Source organism: Podospora anserina, chromosome 1, assembly GCF_000226545.1.
Source record: "Podospora anserina S mat+ genomic DNA chromosome 1, supercontig 1".
NCBI lineage: Eukaryota > Fungi > Ascomycota > Sordariomycetes > Sordariales > Podosporaceae > Podospora > Podospora anserina.
The window spans coordinates 406,952-425,872 of NW_001914859.1; the positions used below are offsets into that span (position 1 = coordinate 406,952).

The 18,921-nt window shown below is 52.4% G+C and overlaps 8 protein-coding genes across 8 annotated transcripts; 3 read left to right on the forward strand and 5 right to left on the reverse strand.

Moving 5' to 3' along the window:
• Nucleotides 1–316: 316 nt before the first annotated feature.
• Nucleotides 317–1,569, reverse strand: PODANS_1_1215 (uncharacterized protein; the record flags this gene model as incomplete). Its single annotated transcript, XM_001912274.1, has 2 exons — nucleotides 317–946; nucleotides 1,027–1,569. 2 exons carry the CDS (start codon nucleotides 1,567–1,569, stop codon nucleotides 317–319), a joined length of 1,173 nt encoding a protein of 390 aa, XP_001912309.1.
• A 711-nt stretch (nucleotides 1,570–2,280) lies between these two features.
• PODANS_1_1220 (uncharacterized protein) lies at nucleotides 2,281–3,696 on the forward strand (the record flags this gene model as incomplete). Its single annotated transcript, XM_001912275.1, has 2 exons — nucleotides 2,281–3,041; nucleotides 3,096–3,696. 2 exons carry the CDS (start codon nucleotides 2,281–2,283, stop codon nucleotides 3,694–3,696), a joined length of 1,362 nt encoding a protein of 453 aa, XP_001912310.1.
• A 484-nt stretch (nucleotides 3,697–4,180) lies between these two features.
• On the forward strand, nucleotides 4,181–4,510 carry PODANS_1_1230 (uncharacterized protein; the record flags this gene model as incomplete). Its single annotated transcript, XM_001912276.1, has 2 exons — nucleotides 4,181–4,282; nucleotides 4,355–4,510. The coding sequence occupies 2 exons, from the start codon at nucleotides 4,181–4,183 to the stop codon at nucleotides 4,508–4,510; spliced, it is 258 nt and encodes an 85-aa protein (XP_001912311.1).
• A 426-nt stretch (nucleotides 4,511–4,936) lies between these two features.
• PODANS_1_1240 (uncharacterized protein) lies at nucleotides 4,937–6,052 on the reverse strand (the record flags this gene model as incomplete). Its single annotated transcript, XM_001912277.1, has 2 exons — nucleotides 4,937–5,824; nucleotides 5,882–6,052. The coding sequence occupies 2 exons, from the start codon at nucleotides 6,050–6,052 to the stop codon at nucleotides 4,937–4,939; spliced, it is 1,059 nt and encodes a 352-aa protein (XP_001912312.1).
• A 1,407-nt stretch (nucleotides 6,053–7,459) lies between these two features.
• Nucleotides 7,460–8,635, reverse strand: PODANS_1_1250 (uncharacterized protein; the record flags this gene model as incomplete). Its single annotated transcript, XM_001912278.1, has 1 exon — nucleotides 7,460–8,635. The coding sequence occupies one exon, from the start codon at nucleotides 8,633–8,635 to the stop codon at nucleotides 7,460–7,462; it is 1,176 nt and encodes a 391-aa protein (XP_001912313.1).
• Nucleotides 8,636–10,921: 2,286 nt separating this feature from the next.
• Nucleotides 10,922–12,784, forward strand: PODANS_1_1260 (uncharacterized protein; the record flags this gene model as incomplete). Its single annotated transcript, XM_001912279.1, has 1 exon — nucleotides 10,922–12,784. One exon carries the CDS (start codon nucleotides 10,922–10,924, stop codon nucleotides 12,782–12,784), a length of 1,863 nt encoding a protein of 620 aa, XP_001912314.1.
• A 346-nt stretch (nucleotides 12,785–13,130) lies between these two features.
• Nucleotides 13,131–13,851, reverse strand: PODANS_1_1270 (uncharacterized protein; the record flags this gene model as incomplete). The annotated part of the gene is made up of 2 exons (XM_001912280.1): nucleotides 13,131–13,618; nucleotides 13,713–13,851. 2 exons carry the CDS (start codon nucleotides 13,849–13,851, stop codon nucleotides 13,131–13,133), a joined length of 627 nt encoding a protein of 208 aa, XP_001912315.1.
• Nucleotides 13,852–15,255: 1,404 nt separating this feature from the next.
• Nucleotides 15,256–17,136, reverse strand: PODANS_1_1280 (uncharacterized protein; the record flags this gene model as incomplete). The annotated part of the gene is made up of 1 exon (XM_001912281.1): nucleotides 15,256–17,136. One exon carries the CDS (start codon nucleotides 17,134–17,136, stop codon nucleotides 15,256–15,258), a length of 1,881 nt encoding a protein of 626 aa, XP_001912316.1.
• Nucleotides 17,137–18,921: the final 1,785 nt, after the last annotated feature.

Below are 18,921 nucleotides of genomic sequence, written 5' to 3' on the forward strand. Positions count from 1 at the left end.
GAAAATAGCAAAATTTATAGAGTACCTATGCGCGAAAGCAGAAACTACCTAAGCAAACCAAGCCCTATGACCAATACATGCTTGGGCTTGGGTTACTAACCTAAGGTGGGCGGCAATTGCTCACCACGTTTTCTCCCACCTTGTTGAAGCGGACCTGATGTTTGCAGTATCCACATGGGAAGCATCTGGTCATACACAGCTGCCTCATTGTCAAGGTCGTCATGAAGAAATTCGCTATATTCCTTCAAAAGCTCACCCTTGACTTTCTTCGCACTGTTCAGCTGCTTTGCTGCATCATCAGGCCGCGACAAAGCAGTCAACACCTTTGAGTACCAATACTGAGCTCGAGCCACACCTTCAGTTGTCCAGTTGCTTCGATAGTGCCTATTGAGACAGCACTCAAACTCTTGCCTGTTCTTGGGGTCAGTATAAGGCAACATACGGTAGACCAAGGCAACCTGAGGTGTGTATCATTCACTTGCTCAACTTCAGCATTGCGACCTTCTAGATGCAGAAGTATTCCCATTGCCTCATGGCTCTTAAGTGTAAATTGGGCATTCTTCCCACACACTTCAATCCTTGCCTCGAGCACCTTTTGATGTTCATCAAGGGCTTCCTGCACCCTCCCAGCATTGAACAACAAACATGCCAGGCCATAACGGGAAATTAAGACTGTTGAGTCTTCCCCGCCAGCTTGGGCCCCTCCAATTCCATTCCCTTGCGAGAAAACGCGATAGCTTAGTCTTGATGGCCTTCTGCCATCAAGACGTGGCCAAGATGGTGGTAGTACTTTGAGTACTCGAAAGGGTATTCGTCTTCGGGGCCCCATTTTTTGTAGTAGATCAATAGCTCCTCCATGATTTCGCGTGTTTCTCAAACTGGCCGCGTTGCAGGTAGGCACAAGCAAGGTCCCCTTTTGGGTTTCCCCACCGGATCTGATCCTCGACTGTTACCTCTTTGGGAGGGATGCTGGCCAGTTTCTTCTTCCCGCAGCGTGAGCAGTACTTGACGATACTCCAAACTTACCCCACATCGACTGACACCGATGCAGTCGGCCAATCTTCCAGTAACAAGATAAATGTCACTAATGAGAGCCTTACACTCTGCACTCTCTCCAACCGAGGTTGGCTGTTTCTTGATAATCTCATCGGCTGTCTTCATAGCCAAGTCACACTCTCTGATCTGCCCCATATGCCAAAGGAAGCATCCAATGTTGGACAGCATTTTGGCAAACTCAATGTCGAAATCCATGGGAGGCTCAGGGCAAAGTGAGTTTCGCCGCAATGCGAGTACCTGGGGTACGTATCGGGTGAACTCGGGCCATATCTTCTTTTCGTTCTGGGCCAGGCGTGATGCTTGTGGCGGTACTGCGTTCAGCATGGCAATGACTTCCATGCATACTGTGGCACGGAGTGAAGCGTCCTCGTTTTTGGCTAGGCCGTCCAGCAAGTTCATCTGCAGAGAACGGTGAATTTCGAGTTGATGCCCACCGTCCCCTTCCTGTCTTTTGACGAGCTGTCGGAGACCTAGGTCTCGTCGTATTGAAAGATACTTCTCCTCGTCATTCATGAACTGAAGAGATGATAAGCCATGTCCTGCCGAGTATCTGAGAAGTGTTTCCGGTATACCATGAGGACTGAGGAATGCCAAGATATGTAGGAAGTGACGAGACTGTTTGCTGATCTTGGACAAGGCAAGGTCGAAGACGATTGACAATGTCCTGTCATAATTGCGTAGAGTTTCTGTGCCAGAGCTTGCCCAAATCTGTCATGTCTTCTGAAGACTTTTGAAAATCTCGACCATCGAGGACGATGAGCACTTCTGGTACCCTGCGACCGTGACAATAGCCAGTGGTAAGCCTCCGACCCAGGTACAAATCTCATGAGCTATACCATCCTCTTCCTCGTCCTTGGCACTGTCCTCCCAGGCCGTGAATTACAATGCATGCAGGATTCTCACTTTGGGACGATCTTCGAGTCATGAAATAATCATGAATCTCTTGCATTGTGTCTTCGCGACCCACAAAAGAAGGATTCGGGGACCAGGTGATGTTGGTCACTAGGGAGGGCACATCATGGCTGCTTGAAGAAGTTGTTGGCCGACCCTCTTGCGCGCCCAGCTGCAGCCAAAGGGTGGGGGCATTTATCCCATCTGCTGAAACTTTGGACAACACATCTCCCTGAGGACGTATCCTACTTGTCTGCCTCCGTAACACCACATGCCACTTGTACCGTTCCAAAGCCCAATTCGCTTACGCGAGCCCAATCTGATGTCGGCCAAATGCCCATTGTCCGATATTTCTATTCCTTTGAGGAGTTGAGTTTCTTTCCATATAATTCTCGTCCTGCGGGATGCCAACTCCACCTTCGTGCTAACGGATTCTTTCGAGATAACAACCTCCTCCACCATTCCTCACACGAACCTAGCGCCGATGGCTCTTTTCTGCCATCTCCCCGACACACTACGTCAATTCCCCCGTCTCTTCCGACGTACCCCGAAGATCCCAGCCGCCCGCAAACATACGATGAAAGCAGTAACCGAGTGCTCCCGTCTGCAAGAGTTGACTCCCTCCATCCTTGTGATCCTACATGTATCCGGTGCTGCTGGAGCTTCCGTTGGCGTTCTCGACGGTCAAACAAACCAACTGCATGTCGCTGGCTACGGGTATCGCGATGTAGAGGAAATGAGCGTACGGTTTATCACCTTGCCTCTCTCTCGAAAAGCTTCACGGCAGCCGCTATTGCTCTGTTAGTAGCCGATGGAAAATTGGCATTCGGAGACCGCATGTGTGATATCCTTCCAGGCTTCCACCATGCAAACGACGCAATCAATTCTCAAAGCACGTTGCTTGATTTCCTCTCCCGTCGAACCGGTCTTGCAAGCAAGAACGCACTGTGGCAGCAAGACGGACCTGAGATTTTACTCGGTGAGAACGACACGCTACCAATGGTCTCCTATATGGAGGCGGCTCAACCATTGGGGGAGCAATGGACTTATAATAACTTCGGCTACGACATTCTAACAAACATCATTGCCTACGCGTCAGGATAGTCCTGGGGCGAGTTCGTTACTTCTCGAATACTTCAAACGTTGAGCTTGCAAGACACAACGACGGCCGCTCACCCCCCAGAGGAAAATTGGGCTCGTGGATACATGCCTGGCCCGGATGGGACGCTCACGGGTGTTGGAAGACCCCAAATTTCTGAAGGGACCGTCCAACAAGCAGCCAATGGGGTGAAGAGTAGTGTCAATGATCTCTTGGTGTATTATAAGGCTGTGTTGGATGCCTGGCGTTTGGAAACAGGCAGTGGAATAAGCCAAGACCAGAACTTGCCACCGCTCAAGAGTGTCAAAGAACTTCTGACATCACATATACCCCTGGATCCCGACGCTGATGGACAATGGTATAGCGCAGGGTGGGCAACGTCGGGGCCGGACGACTGTAGCGAGAAGAACGACTACGTTTCCCTGGCCAAGCAGAGCGCCGCCGCCTATGATGACATGTGGACTCGATGGCCAGACCTTGATGTGCCAACCTATGTCTTTCATTTTGGCACAGATGAGAAGGGTCATATCGAGACTCTCCAGTGGGAGCATGACCCTGATGTGCCGGGCGGTGAAACATTTGTGAAGAAATCCAATGAGACCCTTGATCATAGGGTGCCCACGGAGCTCTCAGGAACGGTGAAGAGGTAATGGTGTAAAACTGGGGTGGGATTGAAAAGAGACATGGTGGATTCAGTATGTATACGTGCCTGTTCCGATGACAGTAACTCTCAAACTGGCTGGAACGGTTTGTAGAAGAAGCAGTTATTATGTGTCCTCGAGGCGTACTAATTTTGTATTCTTCAATGTATTGACCACTTGGCGGCTAAGATGACCTGATCTTCATTTGACCGCACAAACAACATAGGGACCCATAAATGATATAACAATTGAAACATGGTGAGGTAATGCCGAAAGGCTACCAATTCCGCACTTTCGATATGACATCATAGACATCATCCATCTGCTCGAACCACATAAAGCTCACCGCGCAGTAACACGGTATTTGCCTTTTGTGTGACTTCTAAAGACCAACCACAACAACCAAACACTTCTAGATACCATCAAGCTGTTTCCTCTCTCACTTTTTTTCCACGCATAACACCCACGGACAGAAACCTTACCTACCTACACAATGGCTCCCTCTCACAGCGAAGTATCCAACCGTCCCAAGAACGAGAACGACCACCTAGAAACAGGTCAGCAAATTGCCCACGGCTCCGCCGGCGACCAGAATGTTGGTCTTCCTTCCCCGCCTTCTTGATTGTGCCCAAAGAGTAAGCTCGCTGACAAGTCCAAAAAAAAATAGCTCTCCCCGAAGGTCGCCCGTGCAGATAAGCAGGCTCCTGCGCCTGAACACGAGCATGGGGCCGGAATTCCGGGTATGAATGCCAGTGGAGGCTCCAGTCAGGGGTTGTCGACGGGGCCGAATGCTGGTCAAGGGAAGGGACCGCTGAAGCCTTGAAGTGATTGGGCGCGCGGCTTCATTGGTGGTGCTTCTAGGTCGTTAATAAAAGCCTTCATATTGACTTACTGGCTTGATTCATCACATCACTTTAATGTGCAATGCGGCCTGACTGCAAGGGGGTTGTAAGATTGCGCAGTTGAGGGTTAATACAGACTTGGGACTTGGGACTTAGGATTTGGGGAATTTCCAACAAAGAGGTGTAAACTAGCTTAGCTCGCGGCCCGCGAGTAGGTTTTGCAGATAGTTTGAAGCAGTCGGGTTGAGCCAAGTATCGCGGTCTTCCACAGGCATATGTTGGTAGAACGCGGAAGTGGTAATCATGTTGTCTTCTTCGCAACCTTCTAGCAGTAGCTTCCGTCTATCTCAAGGCCAAGAACTCAACAGCTATATTCTAGAGACTCCAGGCGCCTGAAATTACATGATTTACAACTTCCTTTGTCTACCAAAGGTGTTAGGCCCTGGGGGCTTATTGTCCAACACGCCCTCAATCTCCTCCAACACATCAGGCGTCAGCTTCTCCAGCAGCTTCAACGCACCGATGTTGTCCTCCAACTGCTCAATCTTGGTAGCACCCAAGATAACCGTGCTAACATTGGGGTTCGAGGCAGCCCAAGCAAGCGCCAGCTGTGACACACTGCCTCCAAGACGCTCCGCAATCTTGGTCAACTTGCGCACCTTTTCAATCTTGGCCTGCCCAGCCTTGCTCTTGAGCTCCTTGACAGTATTCTCAAAGAAGGCCTTGTTGGTGGCAAAACGCGAGTCCTCGGGGATTCCATCATTGTACTTGCCGGTGAGGATGCCGCTGGCAAGAGGGGACCAGATGGTGGTGCCGTAGCCGTGATGCTTGTACAGATCCGCGTACTCGACCTCGAAGCGCTCGCGGTGGAAGGCGTTGTATTGTGGCTGCTCGACAACGGGGGCGATGAGGTTGTGCTTCTCGGCCAATCTGATGGCATCGGTGATCTGAGCGGCGGACCACTCAGAGGTGCCCCAGTAATAGGCCAAGTTGAGGTTGCGGATCACCTGGGTGAAGGCCTCGACGATCTCGAGCATGGGAACGGTGGGATCGGGGCGGTGGGCAAAGACGACATCGACGTAGGGCTGCTGGAGGCGGGCAAGTGACGACTTGAGACCCTCGACGATGTGCTTGCGGGAGAGACCGCGGGTGTTCGGCTCCTTGCGACCAGTACCGAAGAAGACCTTGGTGGTGAGGACGTACTCATCGCGGGGCCAAGCGAGCTCCTTGAGAGCTTGTCCCATCTCGACTTCAGACTCGCCATTGGCATATGTCTCGGCCGTGTCGAAGGTTTGCTGACAAAATCTGTTAGCCACCCCCTAACTAAACCCGTTTGCGAACTGTGAACTTACAATACCGTGATCCCAAGCAGTCTGGAGAATCTTCTTTACAATCTCTCCCTTCTGGGTGCCGCCGTATGTGAGCCACCCGCCGAGCGAGAAAAGAGAAACCTGCAATCCGGTGTTCCCAAGGTACCGGAACTTCATTTCCTTGGGATCATAGGCGCTTTGTACAACAGGCATGATGGGCAGATGTTTGATCAAGATTGGAGGAATGGTTTGACAATAAACGGGACAGGACTTGGGATGGAATAGGGATCAATTGGAAGCCAGATCAAGGGCCCAGGAAGTATTTATGAACGGGTTAAGACTGAGATGAAGGCGGACTTTGGGGAGTTTATGACGAAAAGCCGCGGGGGTGTTCTCTTCTTTGCTGTTCCCGCTCAAGAGGAGAGCTCTCCCGCCCCAATTGTGGAGAGACCCCCAATGATCGCAACAGCTATTGGCATTGTGACGACATCCATTGTTTTTTATCCGCCATCGGGCTTTCCACTTTGCGCTTGGTCAGCTTGGAGCTAGGCCTAGGCAGTGGGGGTGCTCAACAGCCGCCAAAGTTCCTGAGCGAGGTGGAGGGTGGTGGTGTGTGTCAAGCGCCTACTGCTTGGGCGTCGCGGGAGGGACCATTACCAATGGGAACTTTCTAGTATTTTATTTCTAGCTGCCGAGGCAGGCGGGCTGCTTTCTACCTCTGGTGACCGGCATCCTCGAGGTTGGGAAGAAACATTGTCCCTGAACGACCCCGCGGCAGTGGAGAACCCCGCAGTTTGCCGATGGGGTGCATTCAATCGATGGTGGGGCATCTTAAATCCAGCCATCTTGTCGACATTGGTTGAGAACCCAAGTTGTGTCATGGGCATTATATTGCTTTCACCGGCCCGTGCTGTAACACAGGATAAATATGTAACGCGATCGGGCTGACTATCTCCACATACAAAGGTGAAACGAGTGCGCTGAGCGCCGTCTTGCTGTCAAACGCCTTTCAACGAAAACAGGTGGATGTCATACACCAGTGGCAGTCAACATTGTTTTCAACGGCGATAGGAAGCTGTGGCATCATGAGATCTACGCTCCCCTCATCGTTGCAAGACAGCTGCTATAGAGAGCATAATTGCCGCTATTCCACAGATTTCAAGCGACAAGACAGACAGAGGCTGCTGTAAACTGTGGAGTGCTGACCGACCTAATGCCTACTTCACTTGCGAGGTTAGCATGAAAGAGAGCTGTGACGGCAAGGCTGCCTGCCTGCCAGCAGTAGCCTTGGCTCTTTGCATGACAATAAACATTAAGCATTACGGAAAGAGCCTAGAAAACGGCAAGAAACTTCACTGAAGAAATGTGTTAGTTGTATACGTAACGGCGTAATGAACCGGTGGCCAAGGCTCCGTCGCCGGTTTGGCAACGGAAAGGGGGCCGAGGAAACCACACAGAACATCGTACGCTGCCCAACACCGGTCGCGTTTGCACCAGGGCCAACAAGGCTGTAGAAGATGATTAAAGTCAATAAAGATGCATAAGTACATGTGGAGCATATGTACAGAGGGTATCGGTAAGTCCAACCACCAAACCTCCAACGCCAAAAACACCATTTCCTCAGCTCTCGCAGAATCTTCGTCCTCTTGGCTTTGGCCGAAGGGCATCTGACGATGGCTTTTGTATGCGAGTAAGCGACCCTGCCGGGCCCTTACGCTTCCGCTGAACCGGACTGCAGTCCCTCTTCCACCTTGTGCCCATACACTGAGCTGCACTTCTTGGATCGCGATGAAGTAAATCATCGACTTCATGATCGGCAAGAGGATGAGATCGTAATGGAGAGAGACTGCGGTGCCGTCGATGAGATAGGGTTGTTGCTGTTGTCTTCCTATCAAAGAAGACCTGCCCTTCTGCTTTTGGTGTGGCCATATCGGCATTATCGATATCCACCACGAAGGGTTGTACTGCCTTCCGGACGCGGTCAGTGAACGAGGTCGCTTCGGCCTCAACGCCACCCCTCTCAGCTGCTGAGGTGCCGGCGACGGTGGAAGCCGCTGGCGACTCCATGTCAGCAGACTCGGACCGTGGGCTGGGCTCATCATGATGTGTGTGAGAAATCGATCCGGCAAGATCGCAGCAATCGGGTTCGGACTCGGAGTATGAGAGGGTTCGTGATGGTGTCTCGTAGTCGCGATGATGATCGATCGGCGAATCGACGGATGAATCTGAACACATCGTCATAGAACGAGGCGAGGGAGGAAGTATCGAATCGTCGAGGTCGGTCGAGAACTCAAAGGGCTCGTCGGTCATGGGCACAAGACCGCCATCATCGTCATCAAAGAGAGAGCCTTGGGAGGGCGCAAGCGAGTCAACGCTGCTGTCCGCCTCGGAAGAGGAGGACGAACCCTTGTACCACGGGTGGTCGGGGGGAAGATAGCACGCAAAGTATCGGACAAGAGAGTCAAAACTCTTGGTTCGAAAGAGCTGAACTGCGTGCTGCCACTGGTCTTCACCGATTAGAGAAGGGTTGGCGATGATCTCGAATGCCGCTGACTCGAAGCAATCATTCAGTTCTCGCATGCGCTGTTGCTTGCGTTGGCGGAGTAGACTGTGGAACTCGTCGGCCGAACTTGCTTCGTTGGAGATTTCGGCCACATCGTGGTGAAAAGCCACAGGGTCGAGGAGGGGCAGGGGCACCGTGTTGTATTGATCGTGGAGCTTGGTGAAGAGGTCATCTCTCCTCAACCCAAACTTCCAATGGGGCCAGCTCCAACATGTGTCGGCGGGATCGTCCATCCTCGGGTGGCAGGAATAGTGGCAGCAGTCGGTGGAGGCGGGTCTGGAAGAGGAAGTGCTGTGGGTATGAGGTCGGAGTCGGGGGAGGGGGTCGAACGGAAGAGTGAACCAATACTGAGAACCGGGGACTGGGAGAGCTTGCTGGAATCGAAAGTGAGTCTTGCGTCGGCGCTGGAAGCCATCTAAGCACGGAGAATAGTAGAGTACATCGTGAGAGTTTAGTGTGGTAATTGTAGTGGTTTGAGCGCTGGACGACCGTGTCTCCAGGTGATGATGGCGTGAGGGTGATGGTGAGGATGAGGGAGAAGACGGAGCAGGGAGACACCGGGCGCTGGGGGGAGGTCGTCACAGAAAGGGTCTCGACGGCTTAGGTGCGACCGGGATGGGGGACCGTCAGGTGTTTGGAAAGAACGGCCGCAAGGGCTGATGTGTTGGATGCCCCAACTCGGAACAGTGAGAAAACTCATTGGCAGGTTGTGCTGCCTTCCGAGCCAATGAAGTGCATCGTCTAAACAAAGGAGTGGGGCCCTGCCTGCACTTTGCTACCACACCGCCGCCTGCGACCAGCTTTGCCTGCATCTCGCTTGTTGCATCGCCCCCCGACAAGCCAATCAGTGCACTTCCAACTCATGCGGTCCTGCCGTTCAGCCAATTGCCAGCACAGTGTCCCGCCCGCCACACGTTCCACAGGCAGTTTTCGTAATCAGCCTGCTGCTGGTGCCCGACCAAAGGATGGGGGTGAGTGCATCAATTTCCGTCATCATTCTCACTCATTTCTTGTCCATTTCCTCCTCCCACACTTCCTTGGTTTTCCATCACAAAAAACCGTGATGAGCGCCTTCCAAAACATCCAAGAGCCTCGAGCCTCGAGCCTTCTCAAACTTACAGCGGCTCACTCCCTCAACCTTTGGGACCGGCCGACATCATCTTGTCTGATTGAGAGCATGACTCCTTCCTTCCCTCTTGGTAATCCGCTCGCTCCTTTTATGAGATCATGTCATCCCGGCTGGCATCGCCTCGCCTCCTCCCAAAGTTCTTCATGAACCCATCCATGATTCTCGTGATGCAGCTTGCCCTCACTCAACCTGGGCAGATGACACTTTTCAGAAGGATGCGAGGGAGGTGGGGTGTGACGCTGACGTCTGAATCCCACGGGGGTGAAGATAGTACATAATTCTCTCCCCCGAGACATTTTCTCGTTCTTGCATGAAGGAGGGGCAATATCCTGCACGACTGGTGCTCTGCGAATCACGATGCACACGGTCCCATACTTTTCTTGAGGCCAGCGTGGGCAAACAGTCCCATCATGTGCCACCACCACTCAGACACAGGCCTCCTGAAGAAGATCACTGAGTGCTACCTGAGGCCCAAATCGGAGAGGATGCTCTGAATGGAACTGCCAGGCGCTGACGGCCGTCAACATACCATAACACCGAACTTTCCAGCCGCCAGACTTCTCTCGGGCCCGACAGACGCAATCCGTCAACGGATGGCTGAAAGCTTGGACAAGCCATCAGAGCCTCACTGTTAACTCAGGCCGTGAAGCCCTACCAAAAGGGACAGTATGGGCTGAAGCGACCCAGGGCGCTGGAACTGGCAAGTCGGCGTGCAGCCAGTTGCAGTCGGGGTCATGGGCGAGGTATGGCTCTTGGAAGATGATGGCGGCATTTGACTGGCAAAGCTGACCGGGAATGACGGCGATTTAAACAAATCGATATCATCTGCCAGCCCTCTTCCAAGTCGAAAGAAGCATTCGGTCAACTACTGCACTAACACGGCAGTGCGCGCGAACAGGCGGACCGGTGCTAGGCACCCGCCGGACCGCTGCTTTTCTGAGAGCTTCGATGACTCCCTCCAATCACCTCGCGCCTGGTGAGGCTGATGCCCCAGCCAAATCCATCAGCAGGGCGCAAACCTCCAGCGCTCTTCCACCTTTACTGGTTCATCTGACTTTCACTGCACCGGTCATTCAGCAAAGATGGCTCCCCAGCCTTGAAACAATAACGTATACGCGGCCGAGAGGAATTGCTTCCTCTTATGCCGGCCTGTTGTTCGTCTTGATTTCGCAGTTTTCCTCTCGCTCGCTTTCACCCCACGATTTTATCTTGTCTGCAGCGCTGGAGAGCTTGCCGGCTCCCTCCTCTACCCTCTTTGCTTTCGTTCCATCTGCGCACATTTTACGGTTACTCCAACCCCTTACTTTACAAGTGAACAGTTCTGTTAAACTCCGTGGGCCCGTTTCTTGCTTCCTTCCAACTATCAGACCCCAATTCATTGACTTGCGCCATGATTACCCCCAAGGCGGTCGCGGCGGCAGCGGCGGCCGATTCAAGGGGATTCTCGCAGGCTTCCGAGCAAAAGACCCAACCATTTTCACAATCCGAAATCCAAGCCCGTCTGGCTCGTTCCAGGATGGAGGAAGACCGCTCCATGTCTAGCACAGTTCCGCTGGACAATTTGGTGGTTCCCCAGGACAGAGATATCCGCATTCTAATGAGGCCCTTGGCGCGGGGTCGGTCCGTCAGTCCAGGCAACCACGAGAACTGCGAATGGCTCGCGCTGCACGCAGAGGTGACGGATGGCGGCGATGACACGAACCACAGCGTTTTGGCTGTCACGCAAACCCACAGGGACATCAAGTTTTCTGTCCGCGTTCCTGGCCAACGGCGCAACGACGAGCTCTGGTGCGAGCTGTACTTTGTTCCACACAGCAACGAACTAGTACTCCTCAACCGCTCCGAGGTGCCGTTCAAGCTATACCGTGTGTCACAGCAAGTGCCGGGCAGCCCCCGGGAGCACTTTGAACTCAAGCCTAATTTCACCAGGGCCCTCGCGCCGGGCACCTGGCGGATCAAAATCGACGACGCCGACATCCTGGACTTTCGTGTCCTGGAGAAGCGTGCGGCGAAGGCGCGCCTGCTCTCAAGCTCTTCAGCCTCGGATCTCTCAACCATCGACGGCCAGCTGGTACCCGTGACTAGGAAGCGGTCTTTTGACGACGATGAAGATGACGAGCCTGCCACCCCTGAAAAGAACGAGAAGAGAATGCGTCCATCGGAGCCCGAGGATAAGAATGAGGACGGGGTCATAATGTTTCTTCCGGCCACAACCAACCCACTGGTCTTTCCGCTACCCGGGACTGGCAAAGAGATTTCTACATCCGACGGCCACCCCCTCTTGGACCTAGAGTCTGACGACGTCGTTGAGATTCCTGGCGTCAAGCTCCCAAGGGGCGGCGAGATTGACGAATACACCATCGCCAAGAGGGATCAGATCGCTACATCCAGTCTCTCTACTGTATTCACTGCTGACCACTCTGATGTCCCAGATGGGGTCATTGTTGTCAAAGTCTTGAAGACACGGACCAACGCATTGCCCAATAATGAAGCCGCCATTGCCAAGAACGTGATCCGACAGGCCGACATCTGGCTTCGAGAGCTTCAGTACCAGGAAAATCTCGAGCACAAGAGCATTGTGCGGTTGTATGGCGGTGATGCCCGGTTTCTGTCCCTCTATATGGAGCATGTTGATGCGCGCGACCTCACCGCTAAGGGCACGTGGCGTGTTGCCAGTACAGACATGTTCAATGGCGATCGGTCAGACGCTTCCCGCATCCTGCGCGACATTGCAAGTGCTCTGCACTACATTCACAGCAAAGGCTTGGTGCATAACGACATCAAGCCAGGCAACATCTTGTACAGCAGGGACCGCGGAGCCGTACTGTGTGATCTGGGCTTGTCGACCAAAGCCCGCGACCCAGTTGCGGCTGGCACACCATGGTACGTCCCACCCGAGTTTATCGGTTTGAGGCAGCGCGGGCCCGCAAGTGATGTTTGGGCGCTGGGCGTGACAATGCTCTACGTCTTGGGCAAGATCACTTGGCCTGATGTTCGGGCCAACCAACGGCACCCGCGCCATTTGTACTGGATAATTGCGAAGCTCAACTCACGAGATCGCGGTCCTCAAAAGGAGGCCGTATCCAGGATGCGCGAGTGGCTCGGCGAGGTTACGAGTGCCCGCAACAGCCTGGACACACATGACAAGCTTGAAAGGCTTGTTCACGGCATGTTATCACCGAACCCCAAGGAAAGAGCCACCATCAAGGACATCGCTGGCCACTTTCTTGCTGAGCAAGTGACCGAAAGATAGAGGGCCACGGTGGTCCTGTTTACAACCATGCCACAGCACCAATTTCATGTTTCGCTGTTACACGCAGTTTGGGCGTCCACGTGAAGCAGACAAGCACTGCGAAGTAAGTAAAAATCATGAAGCATACCTCAAAGGACAGCCAGTATGCCTCGAAACATGGTCAGTGGGCGTCGAAAGATAGTCATCTTTTGAGGCATTTTGACCATTTTCAAGGCCTATTAACTATCTTTTGACTCCTGGTTTATTCAATTATGACATATTTTACTAACGCATGACACAGCAATCTAGGTTACCAGCCACACTACCCATAGCGATATCTATCATGCCACGCTCACTGCGTCCACTATTATACGCTCAAACCGAATACAAATAGACCAGTCAGCGCGGCCACAGAGGCCAATACGCCAACATTGACACCAACAACGGTCGACCCAGCAGTCTTTGTGCCCCCTATTTCAATAGCTGCCGCCGACACTCCTTCTGAAGTCTTGCAAGCATCACCACTCAGCACTGTCGCGTTTTGCCTGAACCGGATATCGGCACAGTTGTACAATGACTGGCCCTTTTCGCCCAGCGTCACAACCTGAATGCTTGCGAGCGACCCATCCTGAATTGGCAAGTTGGCCGGGAGAGTCACCTTGGGGATGCACAAAGTGCCATTGCCTGTCGAGTTGAGGAACGGGTCGGTCAGACTGTAGTTGAAGTTGGCCACGTTCTCACCGAGGCCGAGGTTGACAAAGATGTATGTCCACTCGTGGTGCAGATCGAGAACTAGGGAGCCGCCGTCAAGGGGCCAGTCGGTCACGTTGCCGAGGTCACCAGGGACACCGGCGCCTGTTTGGAAGCGGGGGATGGGTCAGCAATTTTTTTTGGGAGGAACATAGACTTTGGAAGGGAGATATAAGGGAAGGGAAAGGAAACAACGAACATGGATATTCCCACTGGGAGTAGTTGCTTGTGGAGGCGCTGCCTAGGGTGTTGTCTCTCCAAGTAGGGTACTCAATGCCGAAGTGGGCGGTGGCGACCTGAGCGGATGCCAACAAGGCGAGAGCGGTGGTGAGGGCCATTCTTTTTCTGGGAGGGATACAAATATTGATGGACGGTTTCAAGTGATGGAGGGAGGATATATGATTGGAATATTCGAGGGAGTGGAGTATTTGACTGGTGAAGGATGAGGATATGATGATGCTCCTGGAGAGATCACAATGGGCAAATTCGTATGCCACGGATGGGGTTATATATTTGGGAGTTTCGGACGATTTTTTTTCTGGAAGTGAATACAACAACTGATGGGTGGCATGGAACAAATGGCTGCAGAAGGATGGGAAGCACAAGCTTAGTTATACTTCTCCCTCTGTTCCTTCCACCAACACCGAGCTGATGATGGGGAAGATGTCGACAGGGAAGAGGGGGCCAGCCTCACCGTAGCTAGCTGTATTTTTACTAGCCAGTTCTCCCCCTTGGCCAATGACATATAGAGGATTACCCTGATATCTGAGCAAGTTTGATATCGCCATGTGCTTCTGATGTGTGTTCCCCTGCAAATGCATCCTGTTGTTGTCCTCGCTTCCATCCCTGTGGTTTGTTGATGCGGCCGAGCAGCAGGAACCCCACACTGCGGCGGCGAGTCCCTAGCTGCCAAGGCCTGGGACTTGCCTTTTTGGGAGAGAACTGGCAGTGAGGGGGGGTTGTGATTAGCTGGGAGAACTGTGGAGGGGAGGCGGGAAACTTGCTCAAACACACGCAGCATTGCAGTGATTATTGGCTTTGCCCTTGTGGGGATTTGTAACGACTTGTTTGAGTTGGGAAGTTGATAGGTGATGGATGAGAGTGGTGAGAATAAAGGTTGGTTTTGACGAGGTGGGATTGGGAACCCCAACCCATGGTATGGGGGTGTGCGGATATTGCGTGCTGATACCCAAGGAAGGGAAGGTTCGGGAAGGCAATATGCAGTTCTGGGCGTTGGAATTACACATCGGTCACCTCACTCGCCCCCTGGTTTAAAACACCGGCCTTCCCTCTGGGCGTTTTCTTTTGATGTTTCTGTAAAGGCAAATATCTGAGGCATCAACAAAATTCCCAAGCAAGGATACCGCCACGACGCAAAAGCTTCCAGGGCTGAACATGGACGCGACTCCTCTTAGAAAGCAGTTTTCCACCCATTGCGTTTGAGAAAAGTAACCGCGCATTCCGTTTGAGAAAATAAACAACCCGTGGTATTTGAGAAACTAACCCACACATTGCGTTTAAGAAAAGAAAGGCCCAAGCTCAACGTTTTCCCCCTCTTTTTGATCAACCTGTTCTCAACCATGCTCCTCCTCCACATACAGAACAAAAACACGGAGAAACCTCAACAAACACTGAAGCCAAACATTTCAAGCATGCATAGCTATCCAACTTCACAAATGGAAACGCTAAGAGAGATCCGAAACGACAAAAGACGGCACTGAACCCAACCAAACGACATCATCTCAAACAACATAACGCCCGTCGTCGTCCTCCTTCTCCTCAGTGAAATCATCCCCCCAGTCTTCAATCGCCTCCCAGTCCTCGGTCGTCCGCTTGAAAATCCCGTCGTCATCATCCCCCTCGATGAGCTGGCGGTTGGTGATCAGCACCCCGTCTTCTTGCTCGTCAAACTCCACGCCGGAGTCGGAGTCTGAGTCTTCGTCAAAGCTCAAGCTCGCAAAGTCATCGTGCTCGATGCCGCAGTGCTCGCAATATGTAGCCTGGAAGTCGGGGGTGGAGAGGACCTCCCATTCTTGTTCGGAGTCGGAGTCGATGGGTCGGTCGTTGCTGTACACGTTTGGTTCATTTGGGGGGGTCGTCGGCTTAGGGGGCTGAGGCTCGGACGTGGGAGAGGGGCTGGGCTCGAGCGTTGGAGGCATCGTGGACTCGGTCTTTTTCTGGTTGCCCATAGGCACCTCGCTACCCATGAATCGAGACCGACGATCAGGGTTGTACGCCGAGATGTGACCGGTCACCGCCGGAACAGCCTTGGGCATTAGCTTCAGCTCGGCCTGAGGCTCAAGTTTGACCTTCAGCGGCAGCTTCGCTTCGGCTGCACGATGAGCAACAATGACGGAAGTGTCAGGCTCAACTTGAATCTCATGCCGTAACTTTGAAGGACGAGGCGTTGACCTCTTGGTTGTCTCGCCGACAGACCAAGCGTCGTCCTCACGACCGACTCCGAACTGGCGCTCAAACCCGGTCGTAAGGGGGACTTTGGGCTGGAGGAGCGGTGTGGCGCGATTTGGTGAAAGTCTAACAATCGGTTTTGCCTTGGCCTCAATTTCACGCTGAGAATCGAGAACACTTTTTGTCTCGAGGTTGCTGTCGGGTAGATTTATATAGATGGGTGTTTCTCTGTGTCTGAGAGGAGGTAATTGCCGCAACGAGTCCCTCGGGGTCCCAGGGGTCGCGTCGACAGGGTTCCAGTTGTGGGTACGATCCTTGGTGGACTCGGCGGGTGTAGCCTTGTCGTCGGCAAGAGTCGGACTGCAGAAGGGGGGCAGTGGAAGGGACTTGGTCGTCATCGAGGAGAGCGTGCTCGTCTTCGTTGTCATCGTTGGCGTCAAGGTGATGGGTTGCTCTTCTCTGGCCAAGGACGGGACATACCTGCCCATTGCAATGCTCTCGGCCGTCTCGAAAGATTGAATGTGCTTGGGTTTTGGTGGTGGTGGTGGTGGTGGAAGAGGCCCTGCAGTTTTGGCAGTGTTCTTCATCTGGCTCTCAATGGCAGCACAAAGCTCGAAAAAGTCAGTGTCTGAAGGTGTGAGGGCGAGCCCTGAAGAGACTCGGCTTTTGGGCTTTGGCTTGTATCCGCCCTTAGCGAGGATCTGGTGAAGAACTTTGCGATCGAGACGAGGGGCGTCCCATTTTCGCTGCAAAATATCAGCCAGCTTTACTGGGGCTGTGCCGCTGAGTGATGGCTCATCGTTGTTTGAGCCTTTCTGTGCGGTGGTCATCTTCAGTGCATGTAGCTTGAATGCAATCCGGTTTCTCAGTCGGTAGAGTTTGTATACTTCCTCCTCTACTGGGGACAACACGTTGGATTTGACGTGTCCGCCCGAGGTCTGAGCAGCGTCGTTACCGGTCAAATACCAGTTCTGCAACTGAAAAAGGAGCTCTATGTATTGTCTGAGCTCGTGCATCTGCTCCTTTGGGGGCTTCTGGGCCGATCCCGATGGCGAAGATGGTTGCTGGGCCTTCGTTGAATCAGTGGTGCTATCCCTGTTCAGCACGCTTCGGACACTCTGGGTCGGAGGCCCATTGGATCTCCAGCTCTGTCCATTGACCACATGGGGTTTTTTAGCATGCGATTTGCTTCTCCACTTGATGGAATAGGACATTGTGATCTAGACGATGCCAGCTTCCAAACTGTCGCCAGGAGCGTTGGTTGTGGAAGAAAGAAATGTCGTTGGTTGCGGAAAAGGTGAAAGAGCGGAGAAATGCAGACCTGCGGTGAAATTGGATTTAAACATACGTGGCTCCGGAACGAGAGGGGGTGCCTTCGTGGGAGATGGCGCGCCTCGCCCAGCAAACCTCGCCGCTCGGGAACCCGGAAAGCATGATTTACTGCCAACGGTCCGCACTCATTGAAGATTAAACATGGAAAAGTATGGAGAACTATCATCGTGTCCCAATCACCCACAATATGTCTTGTTCCAATTCTCACTCAGTGGCAACCTTGGATAGTGGAGGCTTACCCTTGGACGATGAAAGTCAAATAAAAAGATACATAGAGAGCTGATGTAGACTGCACACAAGATCGCGGCAATTTATTACCAGAGGAGAGCGCAGGACTTTCAACCCAAATATTTCCCATCACATGACTCGTTTCGTAGTGGTGATGTGGCTAGAGTTGGTATGAGCCAGGCTGAGACTTTCAACGCCATCAAAAACCCAAGGGCCAATACGTGCTTTCAGCTGATCCACATCAAGTTTCTTTTGTGTCCATATCCTCCACTCCGTCTTCCCCATCCTTCTCTTCATTCTCCCCATCGTCCTGCCCTTTCCCGCCAAAAGAAAGCCCGTCCAGCACCTTGTTTAGCTTTTTCATCTCGGCCCTGTTTTTTCGGTGCCATCTTCGTATGGCCGCCTTTTTGTCGAGTTTTGTACCGTCTTTTCCAACGCCGAGCGCGTTTGTGCTAGCAGAATCCAGTTCGCTGCCGCTCTTGTTCGGGTTCACAGGTGCCATTTTCAGTGTGTTTTCTTTTTCTGCGCATCCACGTTAGTATTTTCTGTGCTTCTGTTTCTTTCTTCTTGCTCCTTTTTGGGACTAATCTAGAGATTTTAGTGCTTACTTGATGGTTTGATACCAAGAGGTTTTGCTAGCGGTGTGTGCAGTGGCTCGGTGCTGATCTTGGATAGCTAGACGGTAGGTGAAGATATTGTGGTGTTGGTGGGATGTGTCAGAGGTTGGCAACAACGGTGAGAGATTAATCCATATACTAAATGAAAATCAGGATGGCACAGTTCAATGCCCAGTGACAGGGAAAGTGGATTCTCTCAATACTGATAAGCTTTTTTCTTGCCATAGTGCGGCTCCCTTTAGGGTGCTCTTAACTCTTGATTGCCTTGTGACTTGAAAGCTGAGATGACTCCTGTATTCACTCATTGCACTCACTCTCAAGTCCACTAGTCCACCAGTCCACCTCACCTACGTGATCATCTTTCTCTTCCCCTGAATTACAATATTCACTCGTGACTTTTGAAATGCCAGTTCGTGGGCACATTCTCTCGAAATTTTGTTCAAATTTTGCGGCGCTTGAAACTCCACAGGACATGAGATGCAAGCCTCGAGTCTCCTGTAATTCGTCTGGGAATCCACCTCTTGACGAGAGTGACGATGGGTGGCCAGAGATGGGTGACACAGCTGAAGTATCCACCCAGGCTGGACCTTGCGGGTGCTTTGAAATTTGCTGCAGCACAGGAATTTGGCATACATGGATTTGACTTGTTATTTTTGCTGAAACATACCGACAACAGCTCAGCTTTATAAGGTCTGGTGCAGTCCTATACTGGGTATGCAGAGGAAGACAAAATCGTGCCTGAACATTTAAATCAACAGTTAGAAACCCCCTTGCGGATAGACCGATGTTCCAGATGTTAGTGTGAGACATAAGGCCTGTTAT